This window comes from Talpa occidentalis, unplaced genomic scaffold, assembly GCF_014898055.3.
Source record: "Talpa occidentalis isolate TD23 unplaced genomic scaffold, MPIMG_talOcc4v2.1 talOcc4.5, whole genome shotgun sequence".
NCBI lineage: Eukaryota > Metazoa > Chordata > Mammalia > Eulipotyphla > Talpidae > Talpa > Talpa occidentalis.
This window is the reverse complement of record NW_023604861.1, coordinates 842,684-859,552: the sequence shown is the minus strand read 5'-3', so window position 1 is coordinate 859,552 and position 16,869 is coordinate 842,684. Positions and strand designations below refer to the sequence as shown.

The 16,869-nt window shown below is 68.6% G+C and overlaps 1 protein-coding gene across 3 annotated transcripts in view; it reads left to right on the top strand.

Annotated features, from left to right (window-relative positions):
* The first annotated feature begins 3,358 nt into the window (after window positions 1-3,358).
* Window positions 3,359-16,869, top strand: part of ARHGEF7 (Rho guanine nucleotide exchange factor 7) — a 59,962-nt gene continuing 46,451 nt past the window's right edge. For all 3 annotated transcript variants that reach the window (XM_037528685.2, XM_037528679.2, XM_037528682.2), the window contains exon 1: window positions 3,359-3,562. In XM_037528685.2, the coding sequence (XP_037384582.1) occupies window positions 3,398-3,562 (165 nt within the window). In that variant the 5' untranslated portion in view covers window positions 3,359-3,397. The remainder of the gene's footprint in view (window positions 3,563-16,869) is intronic.

Sequence of the window (16,869 nt, the reverse complement as noted above, 5' to 3'; positions counted from 1 at the left end):
CACCAGTCAGGGCATGGGCGTGGACGGGGGACTTGGGAGACCCTGGGACCCGTTCCCCTCACTTCTTTTTTTTTTTTTAAAGATTTATTTAGTTATTTATTTATACAAGAGCTGGGGTTCAGGCCAGATGGCCGGGGGGGGGGGTTGTGGGGTGGTGAGAGGATTCCCCAGAGACAGAGTGGGGAGCAGAACAGGCAGATGGACTGAAATCCACTGCTGAGGGGAGCAGCGGGGAGACAGGAGGGGTCTGCCGTGCCCTGTGGGCAGCTCCCTGGCCAGCCGGGATGGAACTCGTGCTGCTGAGGCTGCGGACAGCTTCCCAGTGCGGCGCTCAACCCGCTGCCCCCCAGGGACCCGCTCATCTCACTTCTCAGAGGCCTCTGGCCTCCCCCGCACAGTCTCCCTCTCTCCTTTGTCTTCGGGGTCACCCCGATATACCAGCTGCCCCCGGCTCTTGGCTGAGCAGCTGCTTCCCCTGGACCCGGGGTGGGTGTCTCTGCGCGTGCGGCCCCACGCGGCCGGTATGCGTGAAATGGCTCCCGCCGGGAGCAGCTTCCTGGACACCTATGTTTATAAACGATAATTATCCTGCCTGGATTCTTTACTTTTTAGCATTTTGGCCATATTCATTCCAAACGACTAGGCCAGGCCCATAAAATGTTCACAGTGGGGCCTCCCGGTGGCGCAGCGGCTGAGCTCTGGGTGGTGAAGCTGCCCGCAGCCTCTGCAGCACCAGTTCGATCCCCGGCTGCTCCCCGGCCACCGGAGGAGGGTCCCCCATGGCGCGCAGACCCCTCCTGCCGCCCGCTGCTCCCCTCAGCAGTGTACTTCGGTCAATCTGTCCGTTCCGTTCCTCACTGTCTCTAGTGAATCCTCTCACCCCCCGCATCTCTGGCCTGTACCCCGGTTCTTGTACAAAAAAAAAAATGTATCTTCAGGGCCTCCCCGGGTGGCGCAGAGGTTGAGCGCTGGGTTGCAAAGCTGCCCGCAGCCTCTGAGGCGCTGGTTTGATCCCCGGCTGCTCCCCGGCCACCGGAGGAGGGTCCCACATGGCGCGCAGACCTCTCCTGCCGCCCGCTGCTCCCCTCAGCAGTGTGCTTCGGTCCTTCTGCCTGCTCTGCTCCCCGCTCTGGCTCTGGTGAATTCTCTTGCCCTCCCGTGCTTCTGACTGTACCCAGTGCTTGTATGAATAAATAAATAAATCTATAAAGAAAAAAAAATGTTCACAGTGGGCGCGGCGAGCTTCCTAGAGCCTCTGCTGCTTCCGTCCCTCCAGGGCGGTGCTGGCACGGCCTCCAGGCCACGGGCAGTGCCGCCCAGCACAGCCTCGGGGGGCCGCAGGCCCTAACACTCTAAGACCCCTCCCAGCTCCTGTGCACTCCCTCAGCGCAGACCAGCCAGCGCCGGCCGTGGTGGGCCTGTGGTCTGTGTGCCGGGCATGCCCACGGCTGAGCGGGGAGTGGGGCTGAGCGGGCTGGTGAGAAGCGAGGGCGCGGCAGCCACCCTTGCAGGTGCGTCCTCAGCACCGCATCTTCGGGACAGCGTCTGAGGGGTCTCCATGCGGCTACCCCGCGCCGGGCTCCTCCGCTGACCTCTGCGTGGAGACCTGGACACAGCCAAGGAGACTCGGAGCTCATGCCCACTAGGGAGGCGGGCACAGCGCCACTGACACCTCGCCGGGCAGGCTGGCACGGCCTGGGGCCCTCCAAAGTCGTGCGGAAGATGAAGGTGCATCCCGGGGAGAGAAGGCACCGGAAGCTTCCAAGCCCAGTTCCGGCGGACGGCCTGGGCTCCTCCGACAGCTGGCCGCCACGTGCAGGGGCACCCGAGGCCACTCCCGAGGCTGGCTTCCTGCAGACCCTTCCGTCCAGTCCATTTGAATCAGGCTCCTGTTCACTGGCCGCGCCCCGACCCGGCGGGACTCACTGTGGTTACGGCCACCTTCTTCCCGCCCGCTGCAGGGGGGGGACCCGACGACAGCTTGGCCCGGCTCCCTGCTCTCGGTAGAGACCCTGGGCCCCGACGCCGGAGCTGCTCCCGGGTCTGTCCCCTGCCGCGTCTGCGGTGGGCGAGGTCAGAGCCGGGCGAGTCCATGTCCACGGCGACACGCGTGGCCAGTGAGAAGGGGACAGGGAAGGGCCCTTCCAAGGCTGTGACTTTGACGCGTGACCTACCAGGAGGCAGCGCTGAGCTGGGCGCCGGGCGTCACCCCCAGGGGCAGCGGACATGAGCGACCAGTGACCACCGAGGGGTGCGGGGGGTGGAGGGGGAGAGGAAGCCTCGAGGTGAAGCCCTTGCAGGTGTCTGGCCTTTGTCACCAGACGGCCGGGCTCAGCAGGTCTGCGCGGCCCTGCGGGCACCAGGCAGGGGCACGGGCCTCCCCTCCCTCCTCCCCGAGGTCAGGTGGGCCCCCAGGCTGCCCTCGGGTCCTCCCGTCCGAGGGGCCCAGCACCTTTGCCGGGCACCGGGCCCCCAGCCCGCCCGCGGGGCTCCCCGGCCTTGGCCTTGCTCCCCGCGCTCTCCACGATGCCAGCAACTTCCAGCGGAGTCGCCAGTCCTGGGGGGCGGTGGGTGGGGGTGGCCGCTTGGGCGCGGGGGGGGGGGGGGTTGTGGGGGTGGCCGCCTGGGCGCGGGAGGGGGCCTCCGGGGTGCGGGGGCGGGCCGTGGCGGGGGGGGGGGCCGTGGCGGGGGGGGGGGCGCGCCGGTGCGGTGGGGGGTCACCGGGGCTTGGGGGGGCGCCCGGCAGCGGCGCGCTCGGTCCCAGGGCGGCGCGGGGCGCGGCCCCACGGGCTGCGGATTTAATTATCTTTGTGCGGCTCCGTAATTACGGGCTCGCGGGAGCGGGGAGCGGGGCGCGCGGGGCGCGTTCGCGGCGGCCCCTCCCCCTGGAGGCCCGGCCGGGGCGCGGGGCGAGCGTCCGGGGAGCGGCCCAGGCCCGCTCGCTCGCGGCTCCGAGGGATAAAGCAGGGGCGCGCGCGCGCGGGCGGGGGCCGGGGCGCCCCGGGCGGCGCAGGTGGGGCGCGCGGGGGCGCGGGGGGGCGCGGGGCGCGGCGGGGGCGCACGGCGCGGGCCGGGCCGGGCCGGGCCGGGCCGGGCCGGGCGCGGGCCCCGACGCGGCGTGTCCCCGCGCGGGCGCGGGCGCGGGCGGGGGCGGGGGCGGGGGCCGGGGCGGGGCGCGCCGGGGCGGCCGCGGCTCCGCGCCTCCGCCGAGCGGCGCCGACAGCGGCCAGGACGCGCGCGGGCCGCCGGGCCGGGCCGGACCGCGGCGCCGCGCCGAGCCAATCGCCGGCGCCGGCCGCCCATGGGCGCGGGGCGGGGGGGCGCGGGGGGCGCGGGCGGCCGGGCCGGGGCCGCGGCGCGGTGAGCGCCCTGCGCGGAGCGGACCGGCGCCGCCGCGATGAATTCGGCCGAGCAGACCGTTACGTGGCTCATCACGCTGGGGGTGCTGGAGTCGCCCAAGAAGACCGTGGCGGACCCCGAGGGCTTCCTGCGCGCGGCCCTGCGCGACGGCGTGGTGCTGTGCCGGCTGCTCGAGCGCCTGCTGCCCGGCTCCATCGAGCGGGTGAGTGCGGCCGGCGGGGGCGGCCGGCGGGGGCGGCCGGCGGGGGCGGCCGGCGGGGGCGCGGGGGGCGCGGGCGGCGGGGCCGGGGAGCCCACGCGCCCTCCTTTGTGCGCGGACCCGGGAGCGCGGCGGGCGCGGGGGGCGCGCTGGCGGCGCGCGGGCCGTGGCGGGAGCCGGGGCGCCATTGTGCGCGGGGCGGGCCGCGGGCCGCGGGGGGCAGGGGGCGGGGGCCGTGCGCCCCGGGCCGGCCGGGCGGGGCGGGCGGGGGGCCGGGGCGCCGCGCGGGGTGCCCCCCCGCACCCGCGCCCCGAGCGAGCGCCGGTTCCGCAGCGGGCGCAGCCCCGCCGGGGCTTTGTTCGGCAGAGTCGCCTGCCGGCGGCGCGCGGGGGCCCCCCCTCCGCGGGCCCCCGCATTGCTGAGGATGCGCCCGGCCGGGGACCCCTCCCGGCGCGGCCCCGCGGGGCAGCTCCCCGCGCCCAGAGCGCCCGGCCGCCCGGGCCAGCCCGCGCCCCCAGCGGGGCCCCGCCCGACTCCCGACTCTCTCCCCGCGACCCCGCCCGACGCCCCGACTCTCTCCCGGCGACCCCGCGCCCCCCCCCCCCGCGCGCGCGGCCCTGACCGGGGCCCTGACCGCTGTGGCCGCGGCGCCGGCCTGGCCCGGGGAGGGGCGGGGACCTCCCGGGGCGCAGAACCTGCCGCGACCTTCTCGGCCTCTGAGCCCCGCCGGCCTCGCCCGAAGGTCACCGCGAGGCCGAGTGAGTGCGGGAGCAGGGAACGCGGGTTCCCCCAGGGTGCTGGCCAGCCCTGGACCGCAGTTTGCTAATTAAAACCCCGTGGGCAGGCGCCTCCGCGAGGGGCCGTCCTGCAGCTCCCGCCCTGGCCCACGCAGGAGGCGGCGCGTGGCCGCGTTTCCCTGCCGTGAGTGTCTGCGGCTCCGGCCGGTGTCGCCCGGCGCACACCTGACCACCCGGAGCGGTGACTGGGGCAGACCCGTCCCCGAGCCCGTGGTGTGGCGGCGGCGGGCCTCCGTGAGAGCGGCCACGTTTGCCCAGACGGCTAGAGGTGATGCTCCGTCCTGAGCCAGGCCGGGGCCACGCTGCCAGGGCCGGCGGTCGCGCCAGTGTCTTCCCTGGCACCCGGCTGCGGTAGGATGGAGGGGCAGGCGCCGCGATCCTTTCCCTTTACGTGGTGGGCGGTTTTCTCGGACGCCGTAGCTTTCCGTTCACCTCTGAGACGACACCGAGCAATGTCGAGCTTGGGGAGGCCACGCCGCGGCTGCCTGGCACGGTCGAAACCGTGGTCTGGGGGCTCCCTGGGCCCGCACTTGCCCGGGCCCGGCGGGCCGCGCACTGGCAGCTCCAGGGCGGCACCTCACTGACCAGCAAGTTGCAGCCGGAGCGCCGACGCTCTGGGTCAAAGGTGGGTTTGGGGAGTGAAACATTAGCTCTGCTCTGCCTGGACACGCGGGCCTCGGGGGCCCCCCGGGCCTCTTCCTGCCGTGGCTGCTGTGGCCTTTCTGGTGTCTGTGGCCACATGCACCCCCCCCCCACGTGAAGGGGTGTCCATCCGGGGAGGCGTGTCCCTGGAAGGAACCTTTGGGAACTGGATGTTCACATGGAGCAGAAGGGACCTGGCCCTGCTCTCCCAACACTGCCTGACGGGCCTGGGTGCCCGCGCTGCGCCCACTTGCAGCCATCGGGGGGCGAGACCTTGCGCTCAGCTCACGGGGGACACCCAGGCTTCCCGTGTGCCTCATCGGGGAGATGTGTCTGCATCCCGTCCAGAGCTGCCGCTGGGAGCCCCAGGTCAGGCAGGGAAGGGCCGTCACGTCACCGTGGAGAAGACGCCTGCTCCTCGCCAGGGGGGCGTTTCCTGATGGGGGGGGGGGTGGGCGCTCAGAGGGCCCCGGCCTCTCTGCACGTCCTCGCGGCCTGCTGGGCTGCTCCCACGACGGGGATGGGAACAGGACGCCAGAGCCAGGGCCCTTCCACGTGCGCTGCCGCTGCCGAGGGCGGTACCGGCTGCTGGATTGGGTCGGGGGATGTGCTTGGGGTTTGGGCGTTTGCTCCGAGGCTGGGAAAGTGGCTTTCCGGCGGCGGGAGTGTGAGCTGCGCCCTCCGTTTGCTTGGGGCCGCAGCAGACGAAGGCGCTTGATTCCCGGCGAAACTCAGGCCAGTCCTCTCTCTGGCAGCGCGGCAGGGCGCGCGGGGACCCGTGAGGAGGCCGGGCTGCTGAGCGCTGTTGTGTGGCGCCGGGCCAGCCGAGGCTCCCCTGTCCTGGGCGCCCCACTGCCGCCCGGGGTCAGCCTGGGCTCCTGAGGCCACCGCCGCAGAGTCCCGCGCCGGGCCGGGGAGGTGGGGGTTGTCCCAGCCTCATCTGGTTCCGGTGGCCCCATGGCTTGTGGCTGCGGGACACGCGTTCCCGTGGCTCCCCCTTCTGGGTCCGAATCACCCCTTGCTGAGGACGCCCGTCTCGGAGGATCCGGCCGCCCTCCCTGGTATGACCTCATCGGAGCCGATGTCAGCCCAAACCCGCCGAACGCCGAAGGCCGGGGTCAGGCTTCAGTGTGTCTCATGGGGCGACCCGTTCAGCCCCTAACAGGTCACACGGCACGTTTGGACCAAGTCAGTGTAGTAAGTACCTGCCCGCGGGCCCAGGGGCAGTGGCCGGGCGACACCTTTAGGGCTGGCAGGAGAAAACTCCCCGGCTCAGGGCAAGGCCGACGAGAGGGAGGTGACTGGCAGCCGTGTGCAGGGGCAGCCAGAGGCCAGAGCCCTGGGCCTGCGTCCGAGCTGGCCAGCCTGGTGGCGTGGCTGCATGTGCGCTGCCGTGTGGTGCGTGTCCCCCCAACGTGGCTTCAGGAGTCCTCGGTCTTCCGCAGACTTGCGGGAAACCAGTGCCCGCCGTGGGGGCACGGGGTGAAGACGCTTTCTCCCTCTCGGGTGGCGCTTCTTCCTGACGGCACTGGAGCTCTGGGCCAGGTGGGAGGAGAAGCCGGGTCTCCCGTGCCCTCGGACCGAAGCTCGGAGTGCCGGGCCCCAGCGGCCGCGCTTCCAGGCGCCTCCGCCTGCGGGATGGGGCTGTGGGGATGGTGCCAAGGGCTTGGGTCTCCCCAGCGGGCGGGTCTGCGAGGCCCCTGCAGTGGGGCCGCAGACATTCTCGCTCTGGAGGGAAGGGCTGGAAGGGAGTCCGGAGACCACCTCGTCCGACCCTAAAGGCGCCTTTCAGCGCTGCAGGCCGACCGCTCAGATCAAGGCTCTGCCGCTGCACGGCCCTGGACCCCGGGGTGGTTGACTCTGCGACAGTGACATCTGCTTGAGGCACGTGACTGGGACGTGCTCTCTAAGCCCTGCGCCCGGGGAGCCTTGCTGTGGATTTTGGACCCGAGGACAGGGGTGCTCTGGCCGCATTCGCTGGCTCCTGTGGAATAAAGCAAACAAGGCTGCACGCTGGCTTACGAGAGCCCCCCGGGACCGGCCGCAGCTTCCTTGGGCACGCGGAGTGGGGACACACTCTCTTGTGGGCGGGGCGCGGTGGTCTCGGAGGGATGCCTCGGCTGCTCCGGGCTAGTCTGGTCCACAGAATTACACCGGAGTGGCCCCTGTGGCTCTAGCACCGCCCGCCTCCGTGCACATGTCCCTTAAAAAAAGTGCCCACCCCGAGCGGCAGCCTGATGACCCTCGGTCCCAGCTCACCTGCTGCTGCCCACTTTGCAGGTGAGACACGGCTGCTGCGGCCAGGTCCCCAGCCAGCACGCAAGGCGGCGCCCTGTGTACCTGCTGCCCGGCTGGGCTCTCTGGGACCCACCTGCTCGTCAGGGCAGCTGTGACCACAGGGACAGCAGACTCCAGCTAGATGGGGCGGCACGGACAGGCTGGCGGGGCCCGGGGAGGGGGCGGGGGGCCGCAGGCAGCTGCAGGTGCGAGCACTTAGCACTGCGTCTGCGTCCGCCACCCACAGGGGAGTTGACCGAAGCCGGCCGGCCGTGGCGCTGGGCCGGCACCGCTCCCCCAGCCTCTTGGAAGGGAGCGTGCCTGGGTGACCAGGGGGAGGCATCAAAGGCACCCCATTCCTCTGGGCCTCCAACTCTGATACAGGCAATGTCAGGTCTGAGAGGCTCAAGGCCCCCCAAGCCCACTGGTACCCCTGGAGACACCGTGTTCTAGCATGTCCACCCGCCCCTGACCTCAGCAGCCTGCCCTCTTCTCTGAGTCTGTTTCCTCCCATAGGCAAGTCCGTGGTGCCCGCCTGGAGGACCCGGCCTGTGGGCAGCAGGGCGTTGGAGGGGGAGGGCTCCCGGAGTGCTGGGCCTGGAGCGGGCCTGGGCCTGGTGTGTTTGCTCATGGGTCAGTATGTCTGTGCCGTGTCCAGGAAAACCCTCAGCAGCAGCTGACCCTCAGGCCACCGGCGTCTGGGAGTACATTTCCATTCTCACAGAGGGCCGACTCTCCGCTTTGGGGCACCGGCGCCCCCTCCCTGCCATCCTGACAGCCATGCTTGTCTGGGCGGGGGACCCTGACTTGGCGGGCAGGGCGCCTGGGGTCCCTGCACAGCTGCTGAGCAGCGCAGCTGCCAATGTGGAGGGCCCGAGGCTGCGAGGGCTCGGGTTTCACACGGCTAGAGTTTCAGGCGCGGGCCAGCACTCACAGATGGGCAGCGAGGGCCAGACGGGTGGCCGCCGGGTTTGCAGAGAGGCCTGAGGCCCAGGCGACCCCAGCTCGGCTTCTCACTCCCCCGTCACCTCTGCCGTGCTGGGTGGAAGCAGCTTCTCGATTCTCCATGTTCCCAGCTTCAGGGCTGGACACCAGCCTGGGCTGCCCGGCTTGCGTGTGGCCTGTGTGCTCTGGCCCAGGGCCGGGGACTTCGCTGGTGGTGGGGGGGGGCGGGGCTGCCAGCACCTTGGCTTCAAACACTTCAGGCTAATTGGTGTCTGCTGGGTTCGCACCATGGGCTGCCGGTATTCACGCCGGGCACACAGACCCTCACGCGTGTGCATGGAAGCCACGTTACACACACTAGCGCACGGCACTGTGCACACGCACGCTGGGTTCCCACACGTGCTAGCGTGCTGCACTGCACACATGCACACCCACGCACGACGAGTCAGGTTTCTGCTACACACGTGCCGGCAGCAAGGTCTGCTGGCGGCGCCTCTGCGCAAGGCCTGCCTGTGGGTTGTCCAGGAGGACTCGGCCCCATCGACCTGCCCCCCGCGAGCCCGTGTCTCCTGCTAGATCCTGTGCCGGGAAGACGCTTCCCCGCTCTAAATAGCTCGAGCGCGGAGGAGACGGGCACGTCCTTCAGCAACTGGGCTCGCGAGGCCTTTGCTGGGAACACAGGTTTCCGGAGAAGCCACTGGCCGCGCACGCCCGGGAGCTCGGGGCTGCAGCTCCAGCCGGGAGGGGTCTCTGCAGACAACCGGGAGCTCCTGGGGACGCCGGGGTCCCGCCCCACCTGGCTGTCCCCTCGCGCCCCTGCTCCCGGCCAGGAGGCGTCTGCGGGGAAAATGGCCGGGTGGGCCGTGCTCGGGACTCCTGGCGAGGGCGCGGGTCACACGCTTCCCACGGAAACAGCCCTCCGGCTTGCTCATGCCTTGTTTCTTCTGAAAACAAGCCCCACAAATAGCGCGCGGTCACATTCCTGGCCGGCCCGGGCAAAGGGCGAGCCTCGAGGGAGGACGGCGGCCGCGCTCCAGCGGGAGGGGACCCGCCCGAGCGCTTCAGGCCCCCGCGGCTGGTGATGGGCGGACAAGGTCCAGCTTGTGGCGTGTGCCCAGCAAGCCTCCATTGTAGGGTCCGCAGCACCCCCGCATCGGGCCCCCTCAGGGGGTGCTTCAGATCAGCAGCCGCGACTGTGCCGGGTGCTGGTGGTAAGCGTGCTGTGCCCGGGGTGCTGGCAGCACCTTCTGGAGGGAGAGGGCACGCACCTCGCCCACAGCCGTGCCCTCGTCCTCCGCGTGGAACTGCCGCTGTAGGGAGCCGGAAACTTCAGGGCAGACGAAGCCCCGAAAGGAGGGAGCGAGAGGGGAGTAAAGACGGGACTGGGGATCAGCGAAGCCAAACTACTTGAGAAAAATCAACAAAACCAGAAGCTGGCGCGCTGGGGTGGTCAAGCTCTCGGCAGACCGGCAGGAAGGAAGGAGACCCAGCAGCACCGCGGCGGGGCGGCCGGGCGGGCCAGCAAGTGCTTCCACGCCGGGCTGCTCAGCTGGACCCGCGGAGTCCCTGGAAGCTGCCCAGAGAATCGTCGCGGCACCCGAGGCCTGTGTCCAGAACAGGAGCCCCAGACTCTCGGCAGCGGAAGCCACGGCCCAGCCGCAGGCGGGAGCGGACGGCTGCCGCAGCCTTGGCAGCAAGGGAGACGCTCGCGTGCCCCGTTTCCGCAGACGCCTGCGGCACCAGCAGCTAGAAGTGCCTGGTGGGCGGGCTTGGGGGTCCTCACACCGCAGGGTGCTGGGGAGGAAGGCTGAGTGCGCCCTGCTGCCGGCCCACAGCTCCTCTGGCCTGCACCCACTTCCTGTGTGCCCCGATAAATAAATCTTAAAAAAAGAGAAGAGGTTGGACAGTCTCCCCCGAGGGCTGGCCGCCCGTTTCGGGGGCTTTCCCAGGACAGACAGACGACGCCAAGCCCGGTGTGACCCGCCCGTGCTTTCATGTGGTGGCCTGGAGGCGAGGAGCCGTTGCACCGGGAGCTGGCGGGGTGCCCACAGCTATGCTGGCGTGTTGGGGTGCGGGCGGGGTGCTCATTTGGGCGCGGGGCGGTGGCCCCAGCTTTGCAGCCCCACGAGCGCACACGGCGGAAGAGCTCTGCTGTGCGCAGGTGGCGGCGCTGGCGCTCAAGGTGTCTGCAGCTGTCCACTTCCCCAGCGGGTCCTCACTGGGCGTCCACTGCGCTCCAGGGCAGGCTGGACCGGAGGCGGGTGCTTGGCCAGAACACAGCGTGTCCTCTCCAGCGGGGGCTTCTCCCGAGGCGCCGGGGCTCTGTCTGGCACCTGGAGATATGTGGCCTGAAGGAAGGGGAGGCGCAAAGCACCCACTTCCTCTGCGGGCATGGCTGTGTCTCAAGTGGCTCCTCGGGAGGGGCCTGCGCCCAGTGGGGTGTGGGCCCAGGTGGACAGGCGGGGGCCTGGTGGACGCAACTGCCCAGAATCCCAAGGGCGCCGGGGTGCTGCTTGGCCCAGGGCTTAGTGTCTATGGGGTGTTTGCTTTGAAAGGTCGTGATGTTTTCATGGGGAGAGAGACGTGGCCTGCTGTGCCCTTGGAAACTACTCCCGCCCCAGGGCGGGAAGCGGGCTGTTGGGGTCCTGAGGCCTGGCGAGGACAGTGACTCAACTGCTGTGCCCGCCGTCCCTGTGCTGGTGCTGGGCACGCTGCTGCTGGGAAACTGAGACAGAGCTGCAGGGCTTGGTGCTGGGCCGGCTGGGAGGTCAGTCAGTGCTGTAGGACAGTGGGGGTGGCCCCCGCAGGGACACTGGGTTGAGCGTGGGCTGGCTGGGCGCGCACAGAGTGGAGACTCCGGGGGGAAGTGCCAGGGAGCCCCAGCCTGGGGATGGCCCTGCGGGCTGCGGAGGGTGGTAAAGGCGGCTCAGTCAGGGTTCAGGCGGCTGGGAAGCCTGTGCAGGAGGGTCACCACGCTGCCAGAAGCTGCGGGGCCGGTGAGCTCTGGCGAGGGGCGTGGAGGGAGGGAGGGCGCACAGAGGGCCTCCTGGCAGCCCCGGGCATGCAGAGGCCAGTGCGTGGTGCAGGAGAGGCTGGGGAGGCGGAGGCGGGAGGCGGGAGCAGGGGTGCAGGGCCTGCCGGCCACAGGCTTGACGTCGAGAGAAGCAAGTACTTCATGTTTTAGCGCAGTTTCAGGTTTCCAAAGGGATGAGCAGGAGGTACGGCCCCGCCCCCTGGAGTGGCACCCCTCCTGGCGGGCAGCGTCGAGGCCTGAGCGGGGGGCGGCTACCCGGGCTCTCTGCCGTGTTTCGTGGCTCTGACGCACCTCTTGCCCCCACGGCAGCGCACAGAGCAGTGTCACTGCCCTCAGCCCTGCTGTCCCCCTCCCTGCCCTGGGCGTCGCACGGACACCTTTGCGGACAGCTGCTTGCTGCCCCGTGACATGCGTTTGGGCTCCTCACATCCTTTCGGGGTGCGGCCCTCCCCTCACTGCTACACGGCCGCCGGCCTTTCTGGGCCGCACGCTGAGGGCCTCGTGGCCGCCCGCGTCTGGACAGTCGTGAGTGCGGCCTCCTAGACTCCCCGGGGCAGCGTCTGTGGGGACAGTGCTGGCCGTTCGTGGGGGTAAACAAGGTGCACGTCGCTGGGCCGTGCGGCGAGAGAACCCCAAACTGTCCCGGCGCGGCGCCCCCCGCGTGTCTGGGCCTGGGGGCAGCCCCGGCCTTCCCAGCACCCAGCACCCTGCAGGCGCTTACGCCCTGCGTCTGTGTCTCCCGAGGGTGGGGCCGACGGGCGCTTCCGCCAGCTGCCGGCTGCACATCTCCTCAGCTGAGGCGTCTGTCCAGGCCTTCGCCCGCTTCCTCCGGCCCGTGGGAAGCCTGGGCCGTGCTCCGGCTGTGTCTGACGTGCTCCTGGCCGCCGGCGCCGGCCCTCCTGCCGCCACTCTCGCCCGGAATTGCTTTCTCTCGTCTCTCCGTCCTCTTCAAGGACACCAGCGTCCACTGCGAAGTGGCCAGCTCTGGAATGACCAGTCGTGGTGATGAAACCGGTGCACACAGGCCCGGCCGCCTCCTGTGCCACCGTCGGTGAAAGCTTTCTGGAAAAGTGTCTCCACCGTCAGCCCCTCACAGCCCCAGGCCCTTGCCGCCCAGGGGAGGGTCTCGGCTGCTGTTTCAGAGAGGAGGGGTCTCGCTGTTCTGTCCCGCCCTCAGGGCTCGTCCTTGCGCCTCTGGCCACCGGCTCTGGACCCGGCCGTGCTGATGCTGGTCCGCTCAGGCTGGCCCGACTGCCCCCGGCTCCCGGCTCCGGAGCTTCAGGTCCAGGACAGGATCCTTAGCTGGGGGAATGGGCTCAAGGCGCCCCCAGACCCCACTGCGCGGGCAGGGGTGTGGCCAAGGGGCCTTCGCAGCGAGCTGGCCCGAGGCCACGTGGGGGTGCGGCAGGGAGAAGCCCAGGGCAGCGGAAGACACAGGTGAACGTGCTCGGAGTAGCGCCTGAGCACCGCAGGTGCGGCCAGCCGCGAGCTGACAGTCTAACCTGCGTGGACCCGCCCCGGCATCTGCTCAGAGGGGCACCGTGTGCTCTTGGGTGGCCCAGGCCCCTCGGCACTGCAGGGAGGGACACATCGGGGCCTGTCTCCCGGCTTCCCACACGCGGGATGGGAGCGAGGCTCTCGTTTCCACTCTGGGATGAGCAGAAAGAGACCCCAGAGGGTTCGGGGGTGTCAGCAGGGGCACGGCGACCGCGCTCACAGCCGAGGACGTGGGAGGAGAGGCTTTTCCATGGGCCCTCGCACAGCCCTGGGCCCTCACACAGCCCTGGGCCAAAGGCCGACCTGACCTGGGCCGACACTCACCGGCTTCCGCGCTCCCTGCTCCGCCAGGACCTGCGTCTCGGGGCTGGGCTGCAGCCGCCCGCAGGCTCCGGGTGCACAGGCAGCGCGTGGGGAGGCCGGCTCTGGGCTTCCTGGCCAATGCTTTATGCCTCCATGTGAAAAATGCACTTTTGGCATCGACACAAATGTGCTCCAGCCACCCGGCTCCAGCGACGCGCGCTGTGCTTTCGGGTTGTGGGAACCTGGCCTCAGGGGACGCGCGCTAATTTAAGCCAGCGGTCTCACGCCCCGCCTGGACATCTTAGTCTGGTTTGGGAACCGGAGGCTGGGTGTACTTGTGCTCCTCCTGCCCTTGCTGATCCGTCTGGCCGAGGCCCCCGAGACAGCTCACCTCCCCGACGAGCGCCGTCCCGGTGGGAGCTGGGCCTGGGAGAGCAGGATGCAGACAACTCACCTCCCCCACGAGCCATCCCAGCAGGAGCTGGGCCTGGGAGAGCAGGACGCAGGCAAAAAAAGGGGGGAAAAAGTGTCTCTGTTAAAAGCTCAGCTCAGTGAAATACCTGTGACCCCAGGCTGCCCATTTGGGGGAGAAAATTAACTGAGCTGGTGTCTGTCACGCACATACATCCCTGCATTTCTGCTTCACTTGTTGGCTCTGAGGAAAGGGAGCCACGCCCCAGGCTGGGGGTGCAGAGTGCAGGCGGACGAGGCGGGGCGGCCAGGTGACAGCAGCTGGCTTAAAGGACGTGCCCTGGGGCAAAGCAGGTGTGTGTCGGCTGTGCTGGGTGGGCCACCAGCAGGACACTACGAGGACGGCCCGCCCCGCCACCGTTCTGACGGGGCCTGAGGAGAACACGGCTCTCGCTTGCTCACAGGCTGGCAGGCCGCACCAACGCCAGGGCACTGGCTCCTAGGCCGCACGCCCCACCTGTCCTGGGTCCACGTTAAGGGCGGCTCCACGGCTTCCAGAGATACTGGCGCTTTCTTCCACCCGCCATTTCTCTGGCACGGGAGGTGTGATGCTGCAGTTCCTATGTGGCTCCCCATAGGTTACGTTGGCTATGGCCGGCCATCTCCAGAGCCGCCTCTCTGGAAGGCCGCTGCCTTGTGGACGGGCCGGGCAGCTAGTCCTGTCTCTGACCTGTGCTCCTGCCGTCGCTGTGGCGCCTGTGACCTCCGGTCTGGGTCCCGGCAAAGGGCAGGCGGCCGCCGCTGGGGTGGATGGAGAGCTGCGTGGAGAGGTTGTTTACAGAACGTGGGTGGCAGCAGGAGGACTGGAGGGCCTCGAGGCCAGTGCCCTCTGCAGGCTGGATGGACCTCGGCAAGTGGGGGTGGAGGCTGCGGCCCAGGCCGGGGCTTCAGGCCAGCGAGGCACGTGGCCAGCGCTGCCGGGGTGCGGGGTGCTGGGCTGGCCGTCTCTTCTGCTCTGTCTCCTGAGACCCCAGAGAGCTCGCCTCGTCCCATCTGCTGGTCATGTGTTTAAGGGGAGAAGCCCATAGGCCCCGGGCTGGGCCTACCAGATGGACGCTCGGGCGTTCACGGGAGGGTCCCCTGCAGGGGCCTGAGGCTGATGGCGGCAGGGCCTGGGTTCTGCGGTGGGAATCCCTGTCTCCAAGCGGGGTACATGGAACGTCTTGGTTGACAGTTCCGTCTACGTAACCTGCCCGGTGCCACGGATGGTCCTCGACCATCAGTATGCAGGGGCCTTGTCGGCACCCGGCCTTGGCTCCTGCCCCAGACCTGCTCTTGCACTCGGTGCCAGGCGGGTCGGTGCGGGCATGTGTTTGGGAGATGCAGCTACATCTGCTCAGTGGGTCCCAAAACTGGTCAAGTGGGGAGCTTCACCCCTTCTTTCATACGCGCGCGCTCCTGACAGACCCCCTCTTGCTCGGCGTTTCCCGGCTGCCGGCGGCCGGGCGCGCTCTGTGCCTTGATCTTCAGTGTTTGGTGACATCAAACCTGTTTAATTATTTGCCTTCCAGAACTGCCACGTCTTCTTTCTCTCGCAGTTTTGCAAACCAGATCTAAACACTCCCAGAGTTGGAGAGAAGGCAGCCGCCTCCTGGCGCGTGACTTGGCCTGAGGGGACCCGCTCCTCCCGGCCTGGCGTGGGAGATGGGGACGGTGAGCAGGACATGGGGCGGCTGTGGCGGTCTCTGAAGTCTGACCTTAACCCTGCTTCGGATTTGAAGTCTGTAGCCAAGTCTCAGCACACCAGACACACCCTTAATCAAATATTACGTACACCAGCCACGTTTCCAAGGAAATCACGATGGTTTTGGCACTGCCTCTGCCTCTGCCTGATCACGGGCGCCCCGGCAGCGCCCGGAGTTGCCTGCGGAGGGCTTGGGCAGGGTTCTCAGGAGGGCGCGGGGCCGGGTGGCTGGAGCCCTGAGCCCAGGATGCCCTGAGGACGCAGTGAGCGGCCCTCCGGGGGAGGCGCGGTGGCTGCACATGCAGCTGCTGCTTATGTGGGGCCTTTGTGTGCAGTTTCGCCTCTTGGGTAGACACCCGGGAAAGGAGCTGTGGGGCTTTGGGTGTAAGTGTGCCTGAAATGTCCAGTTTTCTTGTGGCCTTCGACGCTGCTGCGGCGAGCATGGGGGCGGGGTTCGGCAGCTTCCCAGCCTTGCCACTCACTGCTGGGCTTTCCGCTTGCCCTCTGCCCAGTGCTGTGCCGTGTGCTTTTAATTTGCACTTTCCTGATGACTGATGGTGTCACACGCTTCCTAGGGGCCCACTCGCCACTCGGCTTACTTCTTCTCTTTTTTTTTAAGATTTATTTATTTATACAAGCATGGGGTACAGGCCAGATGCGCGGGAGGGTGCGAGGACTCACCAGAGACAGAGCGGGGAGCAGAACAGGAAGACTGACGACATACACTGCTGAGGGGAGCAGCGGGCGAGTCAGGAGAGGTCTGCCGCGCCATGTGGGAATCTCCCTGGCCGGTATCGAACCCGCGCTGCAAAGACTGCTGACAGCTTCACAGGCCTGTGCTCGATGTGCTGCGCCACCGGGGAGGCCCTCAACTCGCTTCTTTAGGAAAATACGAAGGCGACGATGAAGTGTCTTCTTTTGCATCCAATCTCCAATCAGCCACGGTCTGGGTTGTCCCCGGTTACTCACCACCCTTGGACCCACCGAGAACTTCTCAAATATCATGCGCTTGGAAGCACTTCCAGCTGCTTCTTTTTCCTCTGAGCTCAACTCAGACGTCACTGGCTGGGTGGGTGACACGTGGCCTCCCGTATGTAGAGTTGCTGTTTCTTTCCCTCTCGCTTCCGTGGGCCTGAGGGGCCATCCTCTTCCTCACGGGAGCCCGGGTGGCGCCCTGCTGCACTCTCGGCATTTCTGCACTTAGCACCCTGCCTGGCTGGGAGGCTGGGCCCATCATTGTTGAACTCTCTTATTGGCCGTTTGCCCCTCTTAGCAGCCCTGTGGGAAAGGCTGAAGGTGTCAGCATGACTCAGACGAGGACCTGAGCCCAGAGGGGTCAGCTGACTTTTCCAGGGGCCACATGTGCACTCTGGTCAGGGCCCTTTCCGTGACATTCTTGCTTTTACTCACGCTTCAAGCAGGTGTCATTGCAGGTGTGCTGTTCTTCGGCCCGCGGAGCCTGGTTGCGTGCGCCCGTGCGCCTGTACATGCAGACTCTCAAGGCCTGCGGGAGTTTTCAGGGAGTCCACCTGCAGACCCTTAGCTTGCGTGTGCAGTCACTCGAGGCGGCCCGTGCGGGACGGCGCCTTCCCCACCTCCCATCGGGCATGCTGCCCACCCGCTTCTCTCCCGGAGGGGCGCTGCTGCGCATTCTGGACGT